Source organism: Hyaena hyaena, unplaced genomic scaffold, assembly GCF_003009895.1.
Source record: "Hyaena hyaena isolate Hyena2069 unplaced genomic scaffold, ASM300989v1 scaffold_403, whole genome shotgun sequence".
In the NCBI taxonomy this organism is placed as follows: domain Eukaryota; kingdom Metazoa; phylum Chordata; class Mammalia; order Carnivora; family Hyaenidae; genus Hyaena; species Hyaena hyaena.
In genome coordinates, this window is record NW_024081035.1 from 910574 (window position 1) to 936750 (window position 26177).

The following is a 26177-nucleotide window of genomic DNA, read 5'->3' on the forward strand; positions in this document are numbered from 1 at the left end:
CGAACTGTGACATCATGACCTGAGCCGAAGCCAAGAGTCGGACGCTCAGCTGACTGCGCCTCCCCAGCCTCAGTCACTCCTGACTGTAGGACCCTGAGAGAGACAGAACCGTGAAAGCTAATAATAAATTGTTTTAAGCCACACAGTACTGAGTTGCCCTGTTATATGGCAATACATTAATTCTGTAATTATTAATTAAAGATTATTTTGGCGAAGCTACAAAGAACCTGCAGAAAGGGCTCATTTCAGCTCTTTTGGAATCTGGTAGAAGAGAATTTGACATCACACGCACTGTATACCGGGCATGCATCCATGCCAGGTACAAGAGCGACGGAATAATTCCATCTAAAAAGTAATTGAGAAATTCTGCATAAAAAGGAGTATGATAATTGCTTGGCTACAAATTCCAAGACAGTCATGATTAAAATATCATAGAACGAGGCTCTTTAAATATTTTTTAAAAGTTGGCTGTAACGCAATGGGTCTTCTCCCCCCCTCAAATTGCTTATAAAACTCATTCATATCCACCTGAGCCCACATGTGAACACCACCTGCCTCTCACCTGCACACACCCTCTTTTATTTTGAGATGCAGATGTCTGCCAATAGAGTCGTTGTATTTTTATTTGTTCCTCCAGGGGACAGATTGAATTCTCCTCCCCACACTGGACATTGCCATTCAAAATAATCGCAAAAGACTTGCAGGTAATGGGGCTATAATACTCACTTGATACCCACTAAAGGAGGGTTTAGATCACTTGCTCTCTGGTACCTTTCGTGAAACATCTGTTTCATATGAGCCAGTTAAAAGTGCGTACATCTGTAAATAATAAGCCTGTGTGTGCACATAATTTAATGAATTAGGACATAAAAAGGAATTGAACAGTAGGGGCACGGCAATTAGAGTAACTGCCCATTTTGTTAAAAATGTATTGTTTCCAGCTTTCACTTGGAAACCCTCTTATTATTCTGTGGGTTCTGAGACTTCCAACTTTCTCGTTCCCCCTTCCTGCAAAGCAAATAGGAGTTTACTTTGCAGAGTGGGCAGAGGGAAGGCGACCCACATTATGCAAAGCTGGGATGGGAACTTCTAACTGGCTGGCTTCTACTTGGGAGACGGGAGTTGGGTACCTGACCCAGTCTCTGCCTGCGAACTCTTGTCCGTAAAATGGAGCCATAACAGGGCCTTCCCAGATGACATAATTCATTCTGTGTACTTGGCAGACAATACGAACTTGATAAATATTAATTATGATGACGGTGGTTCCGCATTCTAATGAAAATCCGCCCCAACTTGTGCCCAGGTCCAGGGAACACACCTTGTTCAACGGTTTCTCTTGACTGTTGATTTGGTCTCATTTCTTCTTACCTTCTTTTCATCATTTCTAGGAATCGACACCAAAAAGGTAGGAGGAGTGACCATGTCCTAGTTAACGGGAAAGACCATCAGAAAAGCTGCTCCTTGGATATCAAAACGAATGCCAGAAGCCCAAGGAAATATCCCGTACCATTCAGGCCTTCAACACATGGATAAGTGCTCGCCAGAACAGCCAACTTGAACTTCCCAAGTTCTGACAGCTCCCTCGAAGTTTACCTTCAGGTGTTCTCTGAGTGACCCCAAAACATACAAGTATATCAAAGCAGAAACCATCTGGGACGGTCTGTAAGTTTGTTATTACTGAACTATTCTCAGCTTAATCTACTGTGTGCCAGGCACTGGGTTACAAAGCAGAGCACACATGTATGAGCAGGAGAAGGTCCTCTTGGGAGACACAGCATGGCATTTTCTAGAACACATGGTGAGCCTTCCCCAGAGCGTGGCCTGTTCCTCTGCGCCGCCCCTGAAGTTTAAGATGTTTCAACTGAGTTGAAAGTAGCTTGAAAATGGTGGAAGATGTGTCCCTTTGAAAGCCAACAAGGGCATAGGAGCACAGGAAGAGAATCTGATGCCACAGTGATGTGATTACTACAAGAGATATAATTGAAGTCCAGCCCACTGGGATTCTGTGAAAACCTTGGCTTTGCTCTGTAAGATGCTGGTAAAGTCAGTGCTATGCATTTGCCAGGCTCCTAGGAAAAATAGTTCCACCCAGAAGGAAAACAAGTTAAACAATGACCGAAATCCCCACCCTCTGGTATTCTGTTTACATTCTCCTGCAGTCTATTTACCATCTACATAAAGAGATAATTAGAGCTCCTTAACAGTGATAGGAAAGAAGAATAATGGCGAAAGGGAAAGGGAAATAAAGAGAACGAACAAATATTGAAAAAATTATTAAAAGCTCCATATCGCTGCATTGTTCAATACAGCAGCCACTAGCCCCATGTAGCTATTGAATCCTTAATAGATGAAAATTTAAAAAGCAAAAATTGCAGCTCCTCGGATGTATTAGGCACATTTCAAGGGCCACCCAGGGCTGGTGGCTACTGTACTGGACCACACAGAACTGCAGATCATTCCCATCACTGCTGGAAGTTCTACTAGGCAGTGCTGATCTAGTGCACCCCAAAGGTGATGCCCTTGAACGTACCCGCTGACTTAACCATGGCTAACTGAGTACTGACCAGGTTCTAAGCACCATACCAGGACTGGAAAAGAGAATGACACAATCGCTGATCTCACAACCTTCCCAGGTTAGTAAAGGAGCCCTGTTAGTAAAACAGAACTCCCCCCTCCCCACACACACATGAGAAATGGGTAGAAACACAGAAAAGAAACCTGGTAACTTTAATGGTACGTATGGTAATGAGTATTCAAGTGTTTGCCGTAAAATTTTTCAGCTTTTCTGTGTTAAAACAGCTTTTCATAATAAAATAAGGGAGAAAGAAATCTAGTCACTGAATACTACCTATCAGATATTTTAAATACACTCTTCTTTAGGTCTATGGTAAGCTTGCAAGGTAAACATCGCGGATCCATTTTATAGATGGAACAAACTGAGGGAATTGGAGCTCCAGCTCCCGGAGCAGAGGCAGTGCACGGAGGATGCCCAAGTCCAGCAGGTCACACACCGCCCAGGGCCACGCCACACCCCCCAACACAGCACGGCATCTTATAGGTTCCATCCAGAACCTACGACATGACTCCTGGTGAGTCACCTCCATGCATCCATCTGTCTCCATTGCCTCAAAATATGTAATTCAGTGACAATCAGATTTCAAACAAACAAAAACAGGTAGAACATGGCGTATAAAAATCCAAAGCGGAGAGTAATACATCGCATTTAAAATCTATTTCAAATCACCGAAATAAGAGCGTTATGGGAGAGGCCAACAATCATAATTATCGACGCGAACTTCATTAAACGGTTCTAGTGTTCTTAGGTCTGCGACCCTCTAAACAAAACAGATACTTTAAAATACACGGCACATTCCAAAAGGGCAATTCCACTTCATTCTCTCCTAGAAAGCTTTCTCCACCCGCCCACCCTCCCTTTAAAAAAAAAAAAAAGTATCTCATCTCTCAGTAATTACAAGACTGTCCCGACCGTGACTCCGGTGAGCTACAGAGGCAGGGAAGGGGCCGGGGCAGAATTCAGCCACAAAGAGGGTGGAAAACAGGACGACCGAGGCGAGGCTGTGGCCGCTATTAGAGAAATCGTGTCGTCAGAGGGACTTAGGTCAGTGACAGTCCCTTACCTCTCTCTCGTCTACCTTACCCCCACGCCAAACAGCCCGCGGCCCCTTCTCGGTAGTATCAGGGCAGAAAACGTTTCCCAGGAATTCCATGCGCATCAGACACAGATGACGGGTCTACACTGGAAGGAAGTGACTCCACACAGATGATGGAGAAGGGACCTTCAGGTGGTGCGAGCCCCAGCTCTGAGACTTACTGTGTGACTTCAGACCCACTGCTCACCCTCTCTGAGACACGGACTCTCCTAGAAAACAAGCATGATTGTACCTTCCGCCGGGTTAGCTGCAAGGGCTGACTGATATAAAACGTCTACAGGCATTAGGGTAGACTTTTGTAAAATGTGTAGCCAGCCAAAAAATTAAAAAAATCCCAAAAAAACAAAAACAAAAAAAAAACCCGACACACGAAAACCCCTCCATGGGGCTTCAATTGCAGTCTCTGTTGTCAGAAGACGATCATTTCTTTCTTAGAAAGCTGCCACTTCCTCTGTCACTCCCGCAGGGAGAGGCAGCGCTTTTGGACGCGGGCTGGCCCCCGGTGCCTGCTTCACCAACGCACTAGCGCGGGGACCGGGTGCCAGCTCTGGCTCTCGCCCTGTGGGGACCTGGGGGCTTCCGCCTCCTCCTCCCTCCCTCCCCAGACACTGCTGCCAGGCTGGGACGGGCACCAGCCACACGCAGCCACGCCAGTTAATGGCCCCAGCTGAGCCACGGGAGGGAGCCTGCGGGGACTTGGCGCCGTGCAGGCCTCAGCTGACACCACGTGCAGCAGAAGACCTGCCCAGCTGAGCCCAGTCCATCCACAGACTAATGAGATAATAAATCGTGAGGCCACTAAATTTGGGGGCCGCGTGGCACAGAGCGGGAAGCCACGGAAGTAATCATCAAGAGGTGAGCGATCATTTTTAAAAGCTCATCTCATCAGACCCACCCAAAAAGAACACCATTTAACAAACACTCCAGAAACATCCACCGGAGGGGCTTCAAGAAGCAGCGTTGGAAGGCATGCGCTTACTCCACTGCTCCGTACTCCGCGTGTGGAAGTTACCCAGGAGGCCTCCCCTCGGCAAACCTGTGACAAAGTCGTTCCGCCCACCTGATCCTCACCTGCCGCAGCTGCGGTTCTCTGTGGTGTTCTGGTTCCTTCCATCACCACACTCATGTTCAAAGCCCCGGGGAGATACATGTGTTTGTGTTATCTAAGAGGGTTGTGTCCCAGTGACTTGTGTACGCAATTTCTCCATACATCGGGAGTCCAGAGAGAGCGGGGACAGGGTGGGACTGATGTTGGTGTCACCCACAGAACAGAACGCATCAGGGAGCCTGGGACATGGGGGACACCCGGGAGCCGCTTGGCCAGGAACCCCACAAGATCTAATCCATCAGCAAGCGATGAAAAGGGACTGTACGCCGGACAGCACCTTTGGGTGAAGCTCTACTGTGACAATTTCAAAGGTGACAATGCTCCCCTGTAACAGTCATTCATTTGCAGTAAATCTGGGGGCTTGGTAAATGGGTGCCACTTAATTAGAGCCCATGTTACCCACATGGTGACAAACGGGAGGGGCTGTGGCCTAGGTTATGGGCCACAGACCGAGGAAAAGAGGTACCAGCTACAACAAAAAAATAAAGTATGCTCACTAGAGGCAAAGACACGCGAACCACAAATGTCATGCCGGACTCAGAGCACAAGGAGGTCTGCTCAGGGGCTTCCGTTATGCTTTCTGGCTGAGAACAGGCTCCTCATTTACATGATCTCTGATCTTTCTACAAATTCTCCACTGTAGACATTATTATTCCCATTTCATAGCTGTAGAAATCGATCCTGTGTCAAGGCAGGCTATTTTCATTATCTCAGACCATCAGGCAGTGGCAGGAGCGCAGGGAGGGAGAGGGAGAGGGAGAGAGAGAGAGAGACTCACGGGAGGGGAATAGATGCGAGGGGGCGCTCAGGGCAGAAGCAGTACAACTCTCAGAGAGTGACAACTTTTCATAGTCTCTGGTCTGGGAGCAGGAAAATCACGAGCCCTTCTTCTCCAGAGAGCTCTGGGTGCGCGGGCGATTGGCGAACCTTGGTAAGAGCACGCGCAACTTGTGTCTGCTAGGCACCCCGCGTGGGATTCTGGAACCTCTTGCCTACGTAGCAGAGGGATGCCCCCTGTTCATCTACATCCTCCAACTTTCTCTGCAAATCCAAACCTGTTCATCCTATCTCTAATTCCTATTGTTCCCTCTGATAAGCAGGGCCCCAGTGAACAATTAAAGCTTTCAATAAATAATCTCTAAGCACATTCATTTGATTGACTGTTATTTGATACAGCAGTTAGTTTCAATGGGGCAGTTAATATTGATCACATAAAGTACTCCAGACAAACATGAAACAGTTCCAGAACTCCATGGATTATTACCCTTTATCTGCCAGTCATCTGGGTTACTTGTAATGGTCACGGAATTTAAAATCAATAATAACAATTAGTGTTCTGTACACCAAAACGGATGAATCATGTGAAATGGGTTTTCATATAAAATCAAAGGTAAGGCAGCCTGCACCATGGAGAAAGGCTCTCTGAATTTCTGGTACACATTTGGCAAGGTACTTTCAGGCAAGTCTTCCCAACGGGCAGCAAGAGAGAAAGCAAGGTATTTAGGAGAAGAAGTGGCCATAAACACGCATGTGAAACCCCTGACAGTTTTAACCCAAAGAGATGAAGTGTAAAAGATAAAAGTGATCAAGTGAGTGCTAACAAACGTAGTGAAATTAATCGGACTCGCAATTTACTTCCTCTGAGAAGCGCTTCTAGCTACCTTTTTCGGCTTCTGATTCATAGGCATTAATTGTGATTTTTTTGGGTAATAAAATGGCAACAACGGTATTTTAGCTCCATGGCACCACTACTGTAATGTCTGGATAATTAAAATGCAAAGCAACAGAGAAATGTTTCATCATTAAACTGTAACCAGCGCACTATGTGAAATCATCCATTCCAAAGACTTGTTTTTCATCAATTATTTGTTATTTATCTGATGTAAATATAAGGAGGACTAATTAAAATCTATGCCTTTTTATACAGCTTCTTGTCATTAAAGCCAATGAAAGCATTCTGAGGACCATAATGAAATAATTATGTTTGCCTTTAAGAATTCTCTTCAATAACACATGGCAGTACTGAGCTAAATTAAAACATCAGGAACTAAATTTCGCTTGCCTCCATTTCCATTTTAGTTAATTATACCCCCAAGCTTTTCAATAGACCAGACCCTAAAAAATCTTTTGAAGCTGAAACAGCCCTCAGATCATCAACCTTTTTTATAATTATGGACTTTGATAACAAGACGTAGGTACCGTAGCCCCGAAAGCTTTACAGTTTTTGAGAGGAGGCATGGGTTAGATAACGTCTTCAGTTGCTCTGGAAATCAGAGAAAAATTGAGATAAACGTGATCCAAATCTTCTCATCCCAGTTAACGGATGTCCCCATCTTATCTGGTCTTGCCTGCATTATTTCTACCAGAGTATTCTGGATCCAGCTACTCGGGGTTTTCTGATCTGGTAACACGTTATCTGCGACCGACGGTAATTGATCAATAATAACAGAACCAAACGTTTCACTGCATCGGAGTCAAATTAGGACGGTAGCCCTTATTCAATACTTAACAACCACAGCAACAACTATCTTAAAGAAAAGAGTAGTTTCAGGAGAACCTCTGAACTTGAAAAAATAAAAACGGGCTCTTTCATTCGAGTTTCTCCTCCAGACCTCAAATCGCAGATACCTGTAAAGGCAAGAATCATCTGAGTTGAAGAAAAAAGGAAGGCGGAAAGAGGAGAGCAAGCACCGCTGGGGGCTGTCAGAGCTGGTGGCAAATGGAATGGCTTTAGCAACGCTGTCATATGATGCGGACGGGGGTGGGAACTGGGTACTTAGGAAAGTAAATAGGAATACCAGGGATTAACTGACAGTGTGAATTCCTTCCCATTTTGTTATACAGAGGGAGCTGGCGGGGCTCACAGGGGCCTGGATTTGGTGACTGCTGGACAGACCTTCTCCAGACACATCAGAGGGAAACTGGGGACAGCCGGGAACCAAGATCTACCCTAGGACAACGTAGAGTTGCGGTTATATTCTCAGAATCCGCTCTTACTAAAATCACTCCCTTCCACCCAAGTGACTCTCTGTTCTGTTTAGAGAAATTTCCTTTTGGGCGCCAGGGACATGGTCACCCACTATGGCTCCTGTTAAAATTAGCTTTCTTCATGCCCCCCACCCCCAGCTGGTTCAGTGTGTCCGCGATGGGGCAGGCCTGGAGTCTCCTGGAATCCATGTGCCCTGACTAGAGGAAATGCTGGGCCAGGCTGGCCTGCCTGGCTGACGTCAGTTCCTGTTATCCTGGCCTTATCATGCAAGGGACCGAGAGTCTTATCTTACTGAATGGCCCCCCTTTCAGCTCCCCACCCTGCACGTACAGAGAAAGAAAGCAAGTCAGCAGTTCCACTGCCTGTTTGAATTCTCTAAGAAGCTCTGAAAGCTCAAGATAAATAATATAATACCTGCAGACTCACCCTTACGGTCTCCCAGGTCGAGAGAACTTGTACAACTTTATTTTTTATTCTTTGAAGGGGTTTTGGGGGCGGGGGGTGGGGTGGTGAAGCGGGGATCATAGTCCGTAACGACGGCGAGGCAAGGAAGCCAGAAAGGAAAACGGGAGAATTCGGGGCAACGCACTGACTGATGAGGCTGTGTCATTAGATCTTACAGATGGGGAAGGTTATCTCATGTCCTATTTAACAAGAGTTACTTAGGCCAAGCCACTTACAGACAGGATGCTGATAAATCTGGAACCTGAGTTAACTCCACTCTCCATCCCCGCCCATTTCAACTTTTTAAGGAGAAGCTGGCCAAGAACTGATACACCTTTGTTCACAGTAGTGCGAGTTAATAATTCTACCCCTCCCCCACTCCCAGTACATACAACATGCTGGAATGAGAAGCCCAGTCGTCGTACTTGAATCCGTTTTTGCAAGGGATGCCTTCTATTTACAGATCTACAGCGCGCCACACAAGGAAGTCACATTCGGGAGGATGATCCAGAAGCACCAGGCGATCTTCAGTCACAGTGGAAAAATTAAGCTGTGAGCGCTCTGGCTATATTGACCAGGGAAGCCAAACAAAGGCGTTCTGTACCACTCCTGGGTTCAAGGGGCAGCCTTGGAAATGTCGTAATATTGAAATATCTGGCATATTTCAATGATTTATGTGGGAACTGTGGCAGTATATCTGCAAGTGGGTTATTCTAGAAAATCGGAGATGTACGATCGCCCTAACTACCCTATAATTTGAAAGGCAAGATGCTGCATTAATATCTTTTGGAAAGGTTTCCAGCCAAGATTTTTCGGATTAACCTTCATCAAAAGCTCCCATTTCCGAAAGAATGTATTTAATTGATAGTTAACTGAATCTCTAGCAGAACATTTAAAGTACAAAAATGTCATTTAAAGATAAATTTATTGGCACTTACATGTAACTCAAACTCTATAGAAGATTCTTTTTGAGACGTTCTAAAATGAATACCGCATTTATTGTTCAATAAGCTCTATGTGATTCGAAGAGAGTTATTTTGCATCTTGGTTCCACATCTCCATCTTCCTCCTAGAGAGTAACTGTCTAATTTAAAAATTCCTAGCCTTTTGTTTAAAAAAAAAATCTGATTTCAAAGATTATGAATGCCTTGAGAGCAGAATCGACCATCTTTATCACTCATCGTGTATTTCTCTTCCGAGATAGTTTACAGATGCTTGTGGGAGGTACAAAAGAGAAAACGGTAAGATTTTCTTCCCTTTTCAGTCATTTTAGGGGCTTACCAAGGTCAATTACAAGCATCTGATATCCAGAAGAACTTTCTGTTACTTTTATGTTTTAAAGAAAAGGTCATGACAAATCTGACTGGTTATGTATGGTGAGAGCCAGGCATCCAGAAATGAGAAGAAAACTTCTGATTCAGATCAGTTAGCCTATCAGTAATGGCCATTCTGGTCATTTATCTAATTAGAACAACAACAAAAAAAAGGCCTGTTGCAAAGCAACAGCTTTGCATTTGGCCTGGCAAATCAAATTCTAACTGGTGCTTCAGATTGATTCTATAGCCTAAGTTTAAGCAGACAGAGGTCTACCTCTCTGGTTTTATTTTCTGGAATCTACAGTTTTCTGGTGATAAAATTTAAACTCAAGTGGGTTTTTTTTTTCTTCTAGTTTACACATCAACACTTTCCTACCCAAGTACCAAGGTATCAGCATACGGGCAGAATTTTTAGTATTTCTATTTTTTTCTACAGGGAGGAAAAACTTCGTGAATTTTCCACTTCTCTTCAGACGACCCTATCCTGCACTCTGAGATGTAAGCAAAAGTCCCTTTTCTTTCTCCTTTCTGATGGTATTAGTTACCACTGTCATGTGGCCGAGAAGCAGAAAATTATGTCCTACTTTAGAAAAACAATTGAGCCTTTTCATCGAAATATTTATTCAAAACCCCATTCAATTCATACGGTGGCTGTCAGTCTTTACTTAGTCTCTCTTTCAGAGGGTATCTTTGATTTTGCCACTTTGACCCCAATTTATATCTCACTAGGAGAGGATTTGGATACTGTTTAATACTTAAAATTCAGGTCCCAGGGCTTTGAGAAGGGGACTTTTCTTCCTTCCTTAATCACACATCACTGTTTGTTTTTAAAACAGATTATTTCTCCTCATTAATGGGCAAAATACGATTTCAAAAAGAAAATATTTCTTTTCCCTTTCTTCTTTTGATGTGCTGAGCATGGAGAGCACAGGGAAGAGGGCCAAGAAGTTGTCACACTCATGATTTCACTGAAAGCAACTATATTTAGACCACAAATATTAGGATTTATCCTATGCCCACTGAGCAATTAATGCTGAAAACACCTGGAGGCCCGAAAACCAAGATAATCCGTAAGGCATCTGAATAGAAACTTTGTGACTATGATACCTACCAGGGGCAGTCTTAAATCGTATTATTTATACCACATTCCCTTAGTAGCTGGCTAATCCTGACTTCGAATTTTATAACAAGCGATTCACAGGCCCTACTCAAACCGGTAGCTGGTTGGCATGGCATTTCTCTGACGTTAAAATTACAAAAGAAACTAAAGAGTATATTCTAACACTTTTGCTTCTGGTGTGTTTTACATTCAAAGGGTTTACTCTGATTTCTACACACATACACATGTAAAAAAAAACCAGAATCTCAAGGCAGAAAATACTGTTGGTTGCATTTAGTGCGATTTTTTTTCCCCTCCTTGCCCACTGCTTCCTCTGTGCTATGAGCGCAAACAGATCTGCTTCTCGTCAAAACAGTCATTAAGTAAAATGGAAAAGCTTGTAGTTTTTATGCTCTTATCTATCCAAACGAAGCCCTAATATGCTTTTATTTCCAAAGTCCTAACAAGCTATGCCACCCTGAACCAAATACCATGTGGCAGACATTTGTGAGAATTTTTATTTATGCTTAAAAACTTAACTCTCTTGAACAACTAAACGGACGGTCATAAAGTGGTTTATGACCATTGCAGGGGCAAAAGCAATTTTTACAATTTATTCATTTAGCCTATAGCTGGGATATGCTTTTCCAACCCTTGTGAAATTGACCACAATAAACGCTAATTGCCTTGCTTACAAAAATAAGACCTTGGAATTTCTGAAATCCCTTTGTCAAATGCCTTTATTTACTTTTTCTAATGCAAGTTTCTTTGATTAGCTGAACTTTGCTGTTATCAACACTTCTTGCTTATCGGCTGGCCCTAGGCAAATGACACATTCACCACTCGCTCTCCCCAGATAAGGCAAATCCCTTGTTTAACTTGTTCAAGAACAAACAAAGCTTTTCCCCCTACTCCTACAACTTAATAGGCATGTTTGGAGGGTTAATTACAAAGGGAGACTGTCTACTTGTAAAGGCTCTATTAGGTCTAATAGCTTTCCGCCAAGGGTCCTGGACATTTTTTCCCCTTTGTTAAAAAATACGTTTCATAGAACTTTTTCCTGGGCCAAAAACTTTTCTCAAGAGCTCGGGTTCCCTGAGATTCCAAGTGAAATTGTTCACACTGTTTTAACGGCTACAGAGGACAGGTCCAAAAGATCTGTTAGCGGGTTGTAAAATTATTTTGCAACTCAGTTTCTTCAGAAAGAAATCAGGCAGCAGGAAAGAAAAGGCATTTGAGGTACAGCTAAACGATGAAGACGCCTTCTGAAAATTATATTCTTTTTGCCCTGGTTATGGCTGTAACAAATATTAAGTCAGACAGCCGGACAGCTGGCATCAAATGGTTATTGATTTTTCAGCTACAAACCTGTTGATTTCCTGGCCCAAGTAGCAAGTCTTTATTGCTAAGAACAAGTTTCACAGAGAGCAATTTAAATCTGGTCACTGTCCCCCCCCCCCCCCCCCCCCCCCCCCCCCCGCTGCCTTTTCTTCTCCCTCTTTACATAAGCCACCATGTTATTAGGAAAACTCAATTTCTTCCAGTTAAACTTTGACCTCTTTGAAAACAAAGATTTAAAATGTCATTTTCAGGCTAATGCTCCAATGAATTGTCAAATAAAGTACTAAAAACATTTTGATAGATAGCTGAGCCATTTATCTAAATCACTGTCAGGGCAGCGATGCATCATGCCGGCTCCCACTACAGCCACCCGAACGTGGGATTTTCTGGGACTTCTGGTCATTTCTCAAGCCTGCAGCCGCACTACTGTTGACCAGATGCGTGCCTCGGCGGCATGTCAGCATCAGATAACCAAATAGTCAATATTTTTTTAAAAAACTGGGCTACTCCACTTAGATTTCCCTTCCTTTAACTGATGTCCAGGTTCTGGGCTGAATTGCAAGATATGGAAATAATGGATGGCTCAGCCCAAGGGGTGTTCGTTGCCAGTAGTTTTCTAGCAAAACAGCAACTTCTTAGAGCAACAAAGTGACTCGGAAAGGTGGCAGCAGGGTCAATGCTAAGAAATATTGCCTTTCCTTAGCAAGGAAAACATTGGAAGCAGCAGCTTTAACTGGTGGTTTATGAACTTCAGGAGCAGCAGCCACCCTAATTAGGCTAAATTCCTTGCAAGGACGATGTGATATTTTAATTACTTGGGACTGTTGAAACACACAATGGGGGATATATACAACTAGCAGCTAATCCAAAGAACAGCAAAGTTAAATTCCCCTCTGCATACATCTCAGTAAAAACTGCACAATGTGTCCAATTGCCTTACTTGAAGAATGTTTCAAAGTCCTGTGGTCACACTCTGCTTTTCTCCCCCCTCTCCCCCCCATGCATCTTTTTAAAACTGTTTTCCAGAGACTGGAAGGTCGGTAAGGAAAGGAGCGGGGGTCGGGAGGGGCTGTTTGGGAAGAAAACATCTAACAGGAAATTTTCAGCAGAGGGAAATCAATATGCACGCCAGCATATCACACCCTTTCAGCATTAAATCATTAAATCCTTTGTCTTGCTACCAATGCAGTTTGTTTCCAATGTCTTTATTGCATGCAAGAGAGACAATTCATTTTTTTTTCTTGGAAGAAGAAGGGAAAAATATAAACCTACATTGAGCAGTGTGCCGATGCTGCCATTCGGTGTGGGTCAGTCCACTGAAGCATGCTTTGAGAGCTTTCTCCTGGAGCATGCAGGAAGAAGGACTCGCAGTGTAGAAATCCAGGATTTGCCCAGGACTCACTGACAGGACATCCATACAGTCAAACATGATCTCCCCTGCACCGAATGTCTGCAAAAGTGCTTATCCTCTAGGTGTGGAGGCAAATGGCATAGAAAAGTCCACCCAACTCCATCAAACTCTGCCCCTTTTTTGGCACGTAGGCTGTCGGTCTTTTTCCCAGCCCCGAATCATGAATTATGACAGACAAGCCAGCTAAAAGCCTGTAATTGATCCAAATGATCATTTACCATTTTCCAGGCTTGCTCGGCCAATCCAGCCGGGGCGGGGGGTTCCCAGAAAGATCCCAAGTTCTCCTTCCGAGCAAATGCCTGCAAAAAGCCTTCCGAATGCGGTCCGGATCCTACCCCGACGGTGCCCAGACAAGCCCTGCCCGGCTCGCTCGCGTCCTCGGCATCCCAGTCCTCAAACAGCTCGCATGGGGGAATTCTGGTCCCCCCTTTGGCAAAGAATAGACCCTCCTGCCTCCGAACAGCTCACTTCCTACTACTTCTGTCACACAGAATGAAAGATTGAATTGCCTAATATATGCGAGTGAACTTTCGGTGAACCCTTCCCGGGCTGCTAACCTTCAAATGACCCAACGAGTCTGACATCACCAACTCCCAGGATTCTCACAGAGCTTAAAAACTCCCAGCAGCCCTGCAAAAGCAGACAGCCAGAGAGGCAGGCAGCGGGCGAGCGCGCGAGCCGCCGCTCGCTTTCCCATTTCTCACCTGAACAACAATGCAAGAAGTGCTTTTAAAACGGGCAGGGGAGGAGCCGGGGCAGCGCTGCGGGCTCACGTGGAGCGCCGACTTCGCTCCCCCTCCCCGCCGTTTCATTCGCAGCGGCTTAGCGTGGAAGCGCGTGTCCCCCTCGCCCGGCTCGCCCCCTGCCCGCCCCCGCGCCCCCCAGCCCACCCTTTGCATTCCTCCGTGCGCCCGGCCCCGTCTGTTAAATTCCTTGTAACTTATGTATTTTTCCACTCCCGAAAAAGCACATGCAAGCCCTAAACTGTCGAGCAGAGAGGAGAGTTACTCCTCGGGGAAGCCTGGGGTTGAGAAACTTTCCATTTGATTTGATTTTTTTTTTTTTTTTTAACCCGTCTTTAGCCCTCTTGCAAAGCCCTGGCTGGAGGGATTGCATTTGCCCTGCAGTAATAATCTAGCTTTCTGGATTCATTTACTTAAAAAAAAAAATTCTCTCCAGTCTATATGCAGCAGTCCAGAACTAGTTACTCCTGCCCCAAACACACATGGAATCACACGTGTGTACAGGATTTCAGGTCCTGATCTGAGAAAACACAGAGGTCAAGAGTGGGTGTGGGACTCCCAGTGAGATTGATGTCACTTCCAGTTCTACCTTTTAACCAGCTGTGTGATCTGAGACAAGTATTTGAGCTCTGTGAGCCTCAGTTTTCTCATCTGTAAAATGGGGCTAGAGGACCACCCACTTCAGTGGGTTGCTGTGAGCCACCACTCTGCCACCCCCCAAGAAGTATCGTGTGTCAGAAGACACCGTATCCTGAAACAAATGCTAACTGGGATTTTATCCTTTTATTTTTCGCCTGGGGAAATGGAAGCCCAAGACGGGAGACCGAGACCTATCAGAGGCCACAAAACTCAGAGCCATGTCTAGAACCTAGCTCCCTGGAATCCTACTCCAGGGTGATTGCTTTGCTCTTCCCACAGCCTTGCACCCCAAATAGCATGTTGGTGACCTCCGTCATCTCATGCACATACGCACACGCACACCCAACCACCACATAATTAAACACATATTTTGAAAACTGGTTACATGTGAAGGTTTTATATTTCCAAGGGCCAGTTTTCCCCAATCCTAGCCTCTGCTCAATCTTGGTTATTTATTAGAATATTTTGAAGAGGAAGAGATCCTTTTTTTTATCCTGGCCATACTGACCCAACTGCAAGGGAGGAGAAGCTTTTTAGCCAGTCTTAGAAGACGGAGAAGGACACATGTAGTATTTACAAGTAAACCCAGGCAAAGAGCTTTCAGAGGCAGAGTCAATCCACATTGCAGCCATTTTGCACAACTTGTTTAAAAGGCTGCAACGTACATCCGAAAGAGCAAACTGGGGAGGAATTAAAACACCCTGCTTCCTCCACTACCTCTCCGATATTTACTTGTAATTCTCCAAACAGGGCAGGTAAGTGGGTGGGCAGGAGGGAAGGTTTCCTGGCCCCCTGCAGGGAAGAGTGCTTCTCAGGTCTCCTTTCTGTGGACAGTGCTGGAATGTGCATTGGCATCTGGGCCTTTTAGAAGCCTGGGGTGGGCGGGGGGGACACCATGCCCCATGCTGAAAGCTTCTCTGTCTTCAGGAGTTGCTAAGTGGTACTCATGGTATAACATGAAAAGTATGCGTCGCACACACTTGCTGAGTCAAAGACCCTTTTATGAAAGGTACATTAAAACAATTTTCAGCCCAGCAAGCTCAGCCCTCGCTGTTGAGAAGTCCGGGAAGACAGAGGGGTGAGATTCTGCTGAAACTGTGTTTGTTAATTCTCTCTCTCTCTTTTTCAGTTGTCCGTTATTTGATAACAGAGGTTTATAAGAAACCCTTTAACTACAAAGGAAACACACACCTTAAGCAAGGAATACAGAGAAATACACAAAACATTTAACACGCTGCCATTAAGATGGTTGTAAAGATGCAAGCAGCACCGCATGATGTGCCAATCTCTGTGTGCCTGGGCTTACAGCTCCAAATGCTTACTTCAGGTCCCGAAGGGTTCCTCGGAAACTCACACATGGACCCACAGGTGAGAATGCAGGTGGATGAAAAGGTATTCGAGGGGAGAGAAGGAAGCAGCTACATTTAAAGGATATCGGGAAGAATTAAGAAAGAAGCATGGTCCCCACTGCCAGCTTCTCCGGTATCTTTCACCCAGGGAGGCCACAGCACCCCTTCTTCAATCATCCTTCCAAAGGGCAGGGTGCACTGATAGCAAGGTGAAGATGGGGAAGGTGTCCCCCCAATTCTGCTGGGTCTCATTTCAGCCTCACCTAGGGAGGGAAGTGACTGTTCCCACATTTCTACCCTCAATTCTCTGTCGTGGCACAAGAAAGAGTAACAAAGTGCGCAGGGGTGGGTGGGGAGGGACGGCACTAGAAGATCTGGTGTGTTCTTTCTTGGCATCAGGAAATTCTAAACTTATAATCACCTTGGGGTTCTCTTCACCGTAGAGGAATAAACTTGGGCTTTTGAATACTGCTCTTTTATTTCAATCCGTGTGAATAGAATATTATGTGTTTCTCATAGTGCAACAGCACTTACTAGTCTATTCATCATTTCTCATCATGAATTAATTATGCTGATTGTAACTATTAGAGCTATTATTTTATCCAAGTTTTAATTTACAAAGCAGCCCCCAAATTTAGCTACATGTTTCTTATCATTTCTTCATCGGGGAATCTAATTCTCATATTTCTTGAAAACCTGTCTTCCTCTAAATTATTTCTCTTTAAAAATTTTTTTTAATGTCTACTTATTTTTGAGAGAGACAGAGTGTGAGCAGGGGAGGGGCAGAGAGAGGGAGACACGGAATCTGAAGGCGGCTCCAGGCTCTGAGCTGTCAGCATGGAGCCCACCATGGGGCTCCAACTCACAAGCCGTGAGATCATGACCTGAGCCCAACTCAGAGGCTTAGCCGACTGAGCCATCCAGGTGTCCCTCTTTCTCTTAAGTACTATTTAGGAAAAGTTTACAAATGAGCCACACTTCTTTAAATACATATCCGCGTACTATAAAGACTAATGAATAGGCAGAAGGTAAAAAATGGCCTAATTTGTTCATAATGAGATTTAAATAATGGATGCCTATTTTAAGCATTAAACAAACAGAAGAAACCTTCCCCAGATATTCTCTTGGTACGGCATAAAATAACATTCTGATACGTGCCATCTCCTCTATTTTGTGTTTGATCAATGACAAAAGAAACTCTAATAAAAGTATTTCCAACCACAACCAAAAAAACAAGTTTTGAGACCAAAATCCATTTTGTTTCAGAGTAACTGTATATTTGTCAGTGTGACACAGCACATTTGAAACCCATAATCATAAAACAAAAATTTATAGCCAAGGTTCAGGGTCTACATCTGTTTCTCTGGTTTTCGTACAGCAATTACCCACTGGACAATCCAGAAAGAAACACCATGAATCACGCTCTGCAAACATGTTTGAACTGGAGAGCCTTGTGAAGACAGAGCCGGCGTCTCTGTGTACCAGGATTGAAGCCGGCCGTGTTCAAAACTGGTCAAATGCCTTGTGATGTCTAAATAAAAAGATTCTCGCAGGCACAGACATATCCACCCGAGGCACAAAGTCATGCAAAGTGCAGGCAGACGTGGGGGTGGGGTGGAGGGAGGAAGACACGGAGAATTTTAAAAGATACACCTGTCTCCTCCATGGTTTTTTTGTTGTTGTTTGTTTGCTTGCTTTATGTTATTTATTTATTTTAACCATGAATCTCCCATCAACTCCTCTTGCCATAGTTTTGCCAGAAAAATAGATGGTGGGCACTGAGCCATGTGTGTGTCTCGGTCAGGAAGCCAAGGCAGGGATGTGTCACCAGCACCAGGCAAGCACTGACGCTGTTCCCGGGACTTGCGCGCCACCAGGCAGAGCTGCCTGCTGTGTTGGTGGCTGGGAGAAGTGGTGACACTAATCGACACATGGAAACTGCTTCTGGCCCTCCCATCTGAACACCTGCTAATGTACCAGGACTGCCGATGGCCATGAATCTTCTACCAGAAGACGTTAAGGCACGTCGCAAACATGAACTTGCAGAGCGGCTCGACGCATCTGTTACAGATGGGGTCTTCTCAGAACCCCAAGGAACATCTGTTCTTCCTCAAAAATGTTTCTCCATCTTGAGTGTTGGCCACGGTGTCCTTCTTTCGTTTGGTTCCTTTCTCTCCAGTTTCTGTTTTTTTCCAGTTTCCTCAATGAAGTCTTCCCACCTGGGTACTTAAAAACACCATTACCCAGGACAAGGGGCACACTTCTGTCTTTCCACTCTTGATTTGTTTCTTTAGCGCTTCTCTGCCTTGCCATGCAAGACTCATAAAGACATCTCTTCAAGTCCCACAGTTTCTGTCTATCTCAACTTGAAACTTAAATGCTTGCCTTCCTAAATGTCTCAGTATTGAATCCCTCAGTTTGGGAAAGACCGATCTTCGGTTTTCCTCTCTTGTTCATTTTTCCATTTTTTAAAAAAAAATTTCCTCTTTTTTTTAATGTTTGTTTTTGAGAGAGGGAGGGTGTGAGAGCAGGGGAGGGGCAGAGGGAGATAGAGGATCCGAAGCAGGCTCTGCACTACAGCACAGAGCCGGATGCAGGGCTTGAACCCACGAACTGTGAGATCATGACCTGAGCAGAAGTCAGATGTTTAACCAACTGAGCCACTCAGGTACCCCTATTTTTCCACTTTTCTAATTTAGACTTTTTTTTTTTTAAAGTAATACATTCTGCAACAACATGAATGGATCTATAGGGTGTAGATTTGATAGAGATGCTACATGCAATAAGGCACTCAGAGAAAGACAAATACCATATGACTCCACTCATATGTGGAATTTAAGAAAGAAACAAACCAAATGAACAAAGGAATAAAGAAAAAAAAGAGAGACAAAGCAAGAAACCAGACTCTTAACTAGAGAGAACAAACAGATGGCTACCAGAGGAGAGGTGGGTGGGGGGTGGGGTGGATGAAATAAGTGAAGGGGATTAAGGGTACACTTACTATGACGAGCACTGAGTAATATACAGAATAGTTGAATCACTATATTGTACGTATGAAAGCAATACAATGCTGTATGTCAACTACACTGGAATTAAAATAAAAACTTTAAAAGTAATATACATCATAAAAACTCATAGTCTGGTCTAGAAGGTATAAAATGAAAAGTTGCTGGGCAGCGGATCTGTATATCTTTTGTGGGGGCTGTCTGCTGCTTTTACACACATAATATATACCGATTTGTAACATTTTTCTATTTGGCAGTATTTCTTGAGATCCCGTCATAATAAACAGTACACGTAGAACTCCCACTAAAGAACAAAACCCCAAACCTGAATAGAATCTCTTTACATTAATGCACTGTAACTCATTTAGCCAGTGCTCACCTACTGGACATTTAGCCTGTTTCCAGTTTTTCAGTGTTTAAGAAGCCCTGTGGGCATGAGTCACAAAACATGTGCTGGATAAAATTCTAGTAGCTGTAGGGTCAAGTCAAAGATGATGTGCACGTTAAAATGTGATGACTACACAAAATTGTACTTCAAATTGTTGTGCTAATATACATTCCCCTTTTGTTACATATATATATGTGTAAACGGGCATGGGTGTGTTCAATAAAACTTTATTTACGAAAACCAGCAGTGGACTGGGGTTGTCTCATGGTCTATAGTTGTCTACCTCTGTTCTAAACCATTTTTTCTTTTTAACAATGTCACCAAATTGTATCTTGCCTTGTGTCTATCTCCTTAAAACTTAGCTCGGGGTATCTGGTGGCTCATTCGGTTGACCATCAGACTTTGGCTTAGGTCATGATCTCAAGGTTAGTGGGTTGAAGTCCCGCATTGGGCTCTGTGCTGTCAGCTCAAGCCTAGAGCCTGCTTCCAATTCTGTGTCTCCCTCTCTCCCTGTCCCTCCCCCACTCACGCTTTGTCTCTCTCGCGCGCTCAAAAATGAATAAATGTTAAAAAAGAAACCCACAGCTCTATACTTTTGTGTTTTATTAATACTTTAATTGCCCCTCTCCTTTAAAGCTTTACCCAGTTTCAACTTGTATACCACATGAAGAATGATATGGCCCTTTTTTTTTAAATGTTTTTTTTAAATTTATTTCTAGGAGAGAGAGAGAGAGACAGCGTGAGCAGGGGAGGGTCAGAGAGAGAGGGAGACACAGACCGAAACAGGCTCCAGGCTCTGAGCTGGCAGTCAGCACAGAGCCTGACGCGGGGCTCGAACCCACGAACCGCGAGATCATGACCTAAGCGAAAGTCGGACGATTAACCGACTAAGCCACCCAGGCGCCCCTCATATGGCCCTTTTATTCTATGGCTTCATCCAGACTTCCCTCTTCTCTCTTGGTTCATCATTTCCCACTTTCCTACTTCGCTCTCTTCACTTCCTTAAGAAGGGAGTGCAGGATGGCATCTCCCCTTCCCATGAGCCCGGATGTCCCTGTACTATCTTTCCTCCACCACCAAACCCTGCTTTAAAGTGCATTATTTCCATCAACTTCTTTTCCCCCTTATGATGGCAGTACTGAGGGGATGGAAAATATAACAGTGACTCCTGAGAATAAACACCAATGGCACCGCCACGCTAAAACTTGCCCATGATGTCCCTGTAGTGCTGTGCCTAAATTATTTTTTTCTGTCTCATCTCGATACATCTTCCCATGAGCTAAGAGGAGACGTGCCACCTACTTGGCAGAGGGCTTAGCAGAACGGCGAGACTTTTTTCAATGATGGAAAGAAGCACAAAGGTTTCTAAGAGTGCCTTGTAATTATTTCACGTTAACATTATTAATAAAGGAGAATGTCTATAACCGAAATGCCTACCTTAACACCTAGTTCAGCACTTCATTTTTTTTGAAATCATATGTATGAAGAGAGGCCATTAGTTGGCTCTTAAACTGTGCTGTTTAAATTAATTAAAACTCGGTACAACTACAAACTTAGTTACTTAGTCACACTAGCCACATTTCAAGGGCTCAAAAGCTTCATGTGGCAAGTGGCTCCCATGTTCATGGGACAGCACAGATATAGAACATTTTCACCATCACAGAACATTTTATTGGGCCACAGTACCCTGAAAGGTCAGTTTAGGCGTCAGAGTGGTGCATGTTGAGTGGAGCCATGGAGTCTGGACACTGACTGTATTAAGCTGTGTGACCCTGGGCGAGTTACCTAACACCTACATGCCTTAATTTCCTCACCTATAAAATAGAGATATTCATGGTAAACATATTAAAAAGGTTGTAGTAAAGATTAAATGAGGTAATACAAGTAAAAAGCACTTACAACACTGCCTGAGATATAATAAGTTCTTAAAAAGTGTTAGTGGAATGTCTGCAAGAAGAAAATTAAGTCAGGAACCCAGAGCTCAAAAACCTACTGCTACCAGGCACAGAGACTATTCTATCAGGGCAGTTAAGTTTCAACCAGATTGCACATTTCAGGGGCTGGGGTCCAGGCCTATGCAATTAGGGCACATTCCCCAAGAGATTTTGCTGTGTGTGACTGGTTGAAGAGCATTGCACGGAAGCTTTTTTATATATTTGTTTAAGAGAATGGTTTATTTTACAAATCAGACACTGAGTCAGAATGGCAATGAATTGTTCTACAAGCCCCACCCTTCTCTCTCCCGTGGGATGCAGGACACGATAATGACTTGCCGTTTTCTGCAGAAATGGTATTCAGCCTCAAGAACACTAAGGCCAGTTATAGTTAATTACATGGTAAGGACTGTACAAGATGGAAGACTTGCATATTAACTATCTTTCCAACCATCCATCCATCCGTCCATCCTTCCATCCATCCATCCATCCTAACCTCTTATTCATTCATGTACTTCACCTATCCACCCATCCATCCATTTACCCATCTAACAATCCATCTGCCTTTCTAGTTATCCACTCATCTAATTGCCCGTACATCTATCTATTCACAATCTACCCATGATCTAACAACCTAAATTATGGCTTTTCAACAGGCAATATAGAGAGAGAGGGACAAAAAAGTAAAGCTTCTCAGACTATGCATGTCTTTCTCTAGACTCCTTGAAAAGGATTTCCTGATGAGATGTGCTGGCAGAAATAAGGTCAAAGGCACAGGCCACTGGAGATTTTAGTTAAACAAGTTTGATAAATCAGGTTGTGGCTGGGGAGCCCCTCAGATCTAACACACAGATCTCTAAGAGCATCTCAGGATTTGAAATGCTAATGAAGCTGAGTTCTATTAGCAACACAAAAGTTTTTGACTCTGAGGGAAAGCTAAAGGCTCAAAAGGAATTTCCATCAGATTCTACAGGGAAAGGGAATGTAAAAAGTAGCAAATACATCAGAGAGGCCATTGGAGAGGGATTGGGAGTTTAAATTCATCCTGGTGTCTGACAGAGAAAAAGGCAAATAAAAAAGCCCAATGTGATTTAATGGGAATTGAGGGTAACATAAAGCCAAGTAGAAATCTCTGAAATTTCTGTTGGGAAACAATGATATGTATATATGTACCTTACCTATACCTATACACACACACACAATATGAATACAATATCGGTATTTTTGATGAAAAAATAATGTTCTCTCTCCTTTCAAACTGCAGGGTATAAAGCCACTTTCTGAAGAGCTACCTTAACCAAGGGCTTTGAAAAATTCTGTGTGAAAGGATACCATGGTGGCTTCCAAAGTTCGTTTTTGACATTTTGTCTTGTTTGCTTTTTCATTTTGAGTTAGAGATGCTTCAAAAGAGATTAGCAAAGATTTTTCAGAAGCAATAGTTCCAAAAGTTAAGGTAATGCGTATAAGCAAGGGAAAAACCAGAGAGAAATATGAAATATCTCCTCTGTGTGTTCAAGCAAATGCAATGATAAAATGCAAGCTCACTGCAATGATTCCCAAAGCATTGCAATTCTAGAGCTTCACACCTAGGGCTACCTAAGGAATATATCTCAGGTTCTGGGAAAGTAATCTGTATTTTAATCAAGGTCCTTAGGTACTTACTCTGCACACTACCGTGTCAGGCCTCTGCTACCATGGGACATTCCATTCGGCAAATGCCAAAGAATGGGAAAACCTTTGGAGGATTAGGTGTTAAGAAAGATTGCTAGGATGGGAAACAGCAGAGCTCTGAGCCTGGGCTAAAGTCTTGGCTGTGTCTTCTGTGGATGTATGCCTTTGGGTGAGCTCATCATCTTTTGGAGCCTTACTTACTCTTCTCGTGTATGAAGATACTGTCTACTTCCAACAACAATGTCTAGTTCAAAGAAGGCTAATGTTAAAGAATTAAGCGAAATAATGTATGAGGAAAACTATTATAACTCTCCAAAGTATTGTGTGGCATCAGGCATTATTCACACACTCGGTGAAAACAGACCAAGAAATATTTCCAACTCCTTTATAAACTCTGTGGGAAACTGTTAACTCCAGCCTCTCACCTAATTGATAATCCTCTTTAAAAATCCACAGTAGATTATTAATTAGCTGAACCCATGGCTACCCAGAGAGAGGCCACATTTCCCAGCGTCCTTTGCAGCTAGGTGTGGCTACTATTGACCATGCTCTCAGTGACACAATATGATCAGAAGTGCTGTGCCCTCATTCTACATCACTTCCTGAAAGAGTAACTCCCCACCTCCCACTTGCTGTTTCACCCCTTCCCTGCCGGCTGGAATGCCACGGGAGCAGGTACAGACCAAACAGGTAAGGACACCTGCCCAGGGGAAGGCAAAGCCATGAGATGGGAGAAACCTGGGATGTGAACGTCCGTGTGGGGCACAGCCATGCTACCAGCTTCGACTGTTTATCTCAGGGCAATTATGTGAGAGAAAATTAAACCTCTGTGATATTTACGCTATCGTAGTTTGGGGTAAGTGTTAACATCAAGTTTAGTCTATAGTCTAATTAATCAAATCTCTTTTGATGTGTTTAAAATTTAAAGTAAGAAAGAGAAGGGGACCTGGGTGGCTCAGTCAGTTAAGCATCCGACTCCTGATTTCAGCGCTCCTGGCTTCAAGGCCTGCCTCAGGCTCTACTCTGAGAGCACGGAGCCTGCTTGGGGTTCTGTCTCTCCCTCTCTCTGCTTCGCTCTCCCTCTCTCTCTCTTGCTCTTTCTCAAAATAAATAAACAAACTTAAGACCCTTTAAGAAAAAGAGTCATCTTGGTACCCCCTTATACAAGTGCCCAGCCCCTTGCCTTGCGTTAAAGACCTGCTTTTCTTCCCTACTTGGGCCAGGCTCCTCTCCCTTTTCCCACGGTGAGGACTGGTCAATAGCAGGGGAACACAGCTCATTTCCACTGCCCGAGGTGCTCCGGATCCAGATAGAAATGACAAAGTTTCATGTGCATTTCTGTGGCCCAGGCGGAAGGTGAGAAAGATCCGCAGAAGCCCTCATTTCTAACCCTGGACATTACCAACGGCTTCCCAGGAAACACTGCCATCCAGGCCTGGGCTGGTTCTAGCCAACCGAGCTGCACCTGGAGAGGGAGGTAACCTTCAGAACTCTCTTACTGTCCTCTTTGTAAAGTAATTCGTGGCAAATCTGAAGAGGTAAGGGCAGGCGAGTGTAAAAAAACTGAGCCGGGAGCCCAGAGATCTAACTTTCCACTAACAGCTTGTGAGAACCTGTCCGGTCTAATCGGTAACACGAGGAGCCTGTTGTAACTCACAGTGGCACGTACTCGACTCTGGTGCTCCGTGCAAGCCCATGACAGACTCTCTAAGGTGCTTCCCTTGGAAAGATCCCAGAAAGGCTGCTCAGCAGCATGCCGGCCCGGAGGTTGGCAGCCTCCAAGGGCCCGGTCCGGCCTACCTTCTGTTGTGAAATAAAGTTTTATTGGAGCACAGCACACTCTCACATGTGTTTGTTTATGTATTGTCTGTGGCTGCTTTTATAAAACAACAGAGGCGACTGAAACATTATGTTCCACAAGGCTGAAGATATTTATGGTACGGATCGTCACAGAAAAAAGTGGCTGAGTACAGCTACAGGCATTTACTACCAATCCATTTGAAGTGGCTTTGAAGATGAAATCTACCGGCAATCCTAGAACTCGATAGTACTGATGGTTTCCTCAGGGTCTAAAATTCTTAATTCAGGGGCGCCTGGGTGGCTCTGTCGGTTGAGCGTCCGACTTCGGCTCAGCTCATGATCTCACGGTTGCTGGTTTGAGCCCCGCCTCGGGCTCTGCGCTGACAGCTCAGAGCCTGGAGCCTGCTTCGGATTCTGAGTCTCTCTCTCTCTCTCTGCCCCTCCCCTGCTCGTGCTCTGTCTGTGTCTCGAAAATAAATTTGTGTTAAAAAAAGTTTAAAACAATAAAATAAAATTCTTAATTCAAATACCTAAGAATGCTCTGTGCCTATTTCTAAAATGTGCCAATATATTTCTTCAGTGTCTCTGAGTTTATCTTTGCTCTGCCTGGAATACTTTGTTTAGATATAAATATGACTTATTCTGTCCCTTTCTTTGGATCTTTTTTAATATGTTGCCTTAACTGAAACACTGATGATTTTAAAAAACAAGACCCCTAGGTCATGTCCATCACTTTCTGTTCCTTGAGCCTACGTTTTAGAATGTATAGCCTTTAGAACTACCTGGCAAACACTTATTGTTTGTATATCTCCCATAATTGAAAGTAATCTCCGTGACGGCAGGAACTCTATCCACTTCACTGCAATAACACTAATAATAAGAACATTACATGGCATTGAAATCCTTCAACAAATGTTTGTCAAATGAATAAATTGAATGAATAAATGAACACAAAGCCCTTCTTAGCAGACACTGTTTAGTAGAGCCACATACAACTTGGTAAAAATTTAAAATTGGTACCAACTATCTATTGTTTCAAGGCAACTGAAATGGCCCTACTATGTGCAAAACAAAATTAGGACTAATTATTAAATGATACCATTTTAAAAAATGCAGTCTATGGGGCATCTGGGTGGCTCAGTCTGTTAAGTGTCCAACTCTTGATTTCAGCTCAGGTCATGATCTCACTGCACAGAGCCTGCTTGGAATTCTCCCTTTCCCCCTCTCTCTGTGCCTCCTCTGCTCACTTTCTCTCCCCTCCCCCCTGTA

The 26177-nt window shown here is 44.0% G+C and overlaps 1 protein-coding gene across 2 annotated transcripts in view; it reads right to left on the reverse strand.

Moving 5' to 3' along the window:
* The window catches only part of RARB (retinoic acid receptor beta), a 168600-nt gene extending 154504 nt beyond the window's left edge, over positions 1 to 14096 (reverse strand). The window contains exon 1 of one of the 2 annotated variants that reach the window (XM_039251936.1): positions 14084 to 14096. Coding sequence is in view for 1 of the 2 variants with exons in the window: in XM_039251935.1 (XP_039107866.1) it covers positions 13241 to 13397 (157 nt within the window). In the remaining variant the exon portion in view is untranslated. Of the gene's footprint in view, positions 1 to 13240; positions 13835 to 14083 lie in introns of those variants that run through there. The other variant, XM_039251935.1, reaches the window with a different exon arrangement.
* Between the last annotated feature and the right edge of the window lie 12081 nt (positions 14097 to 26177).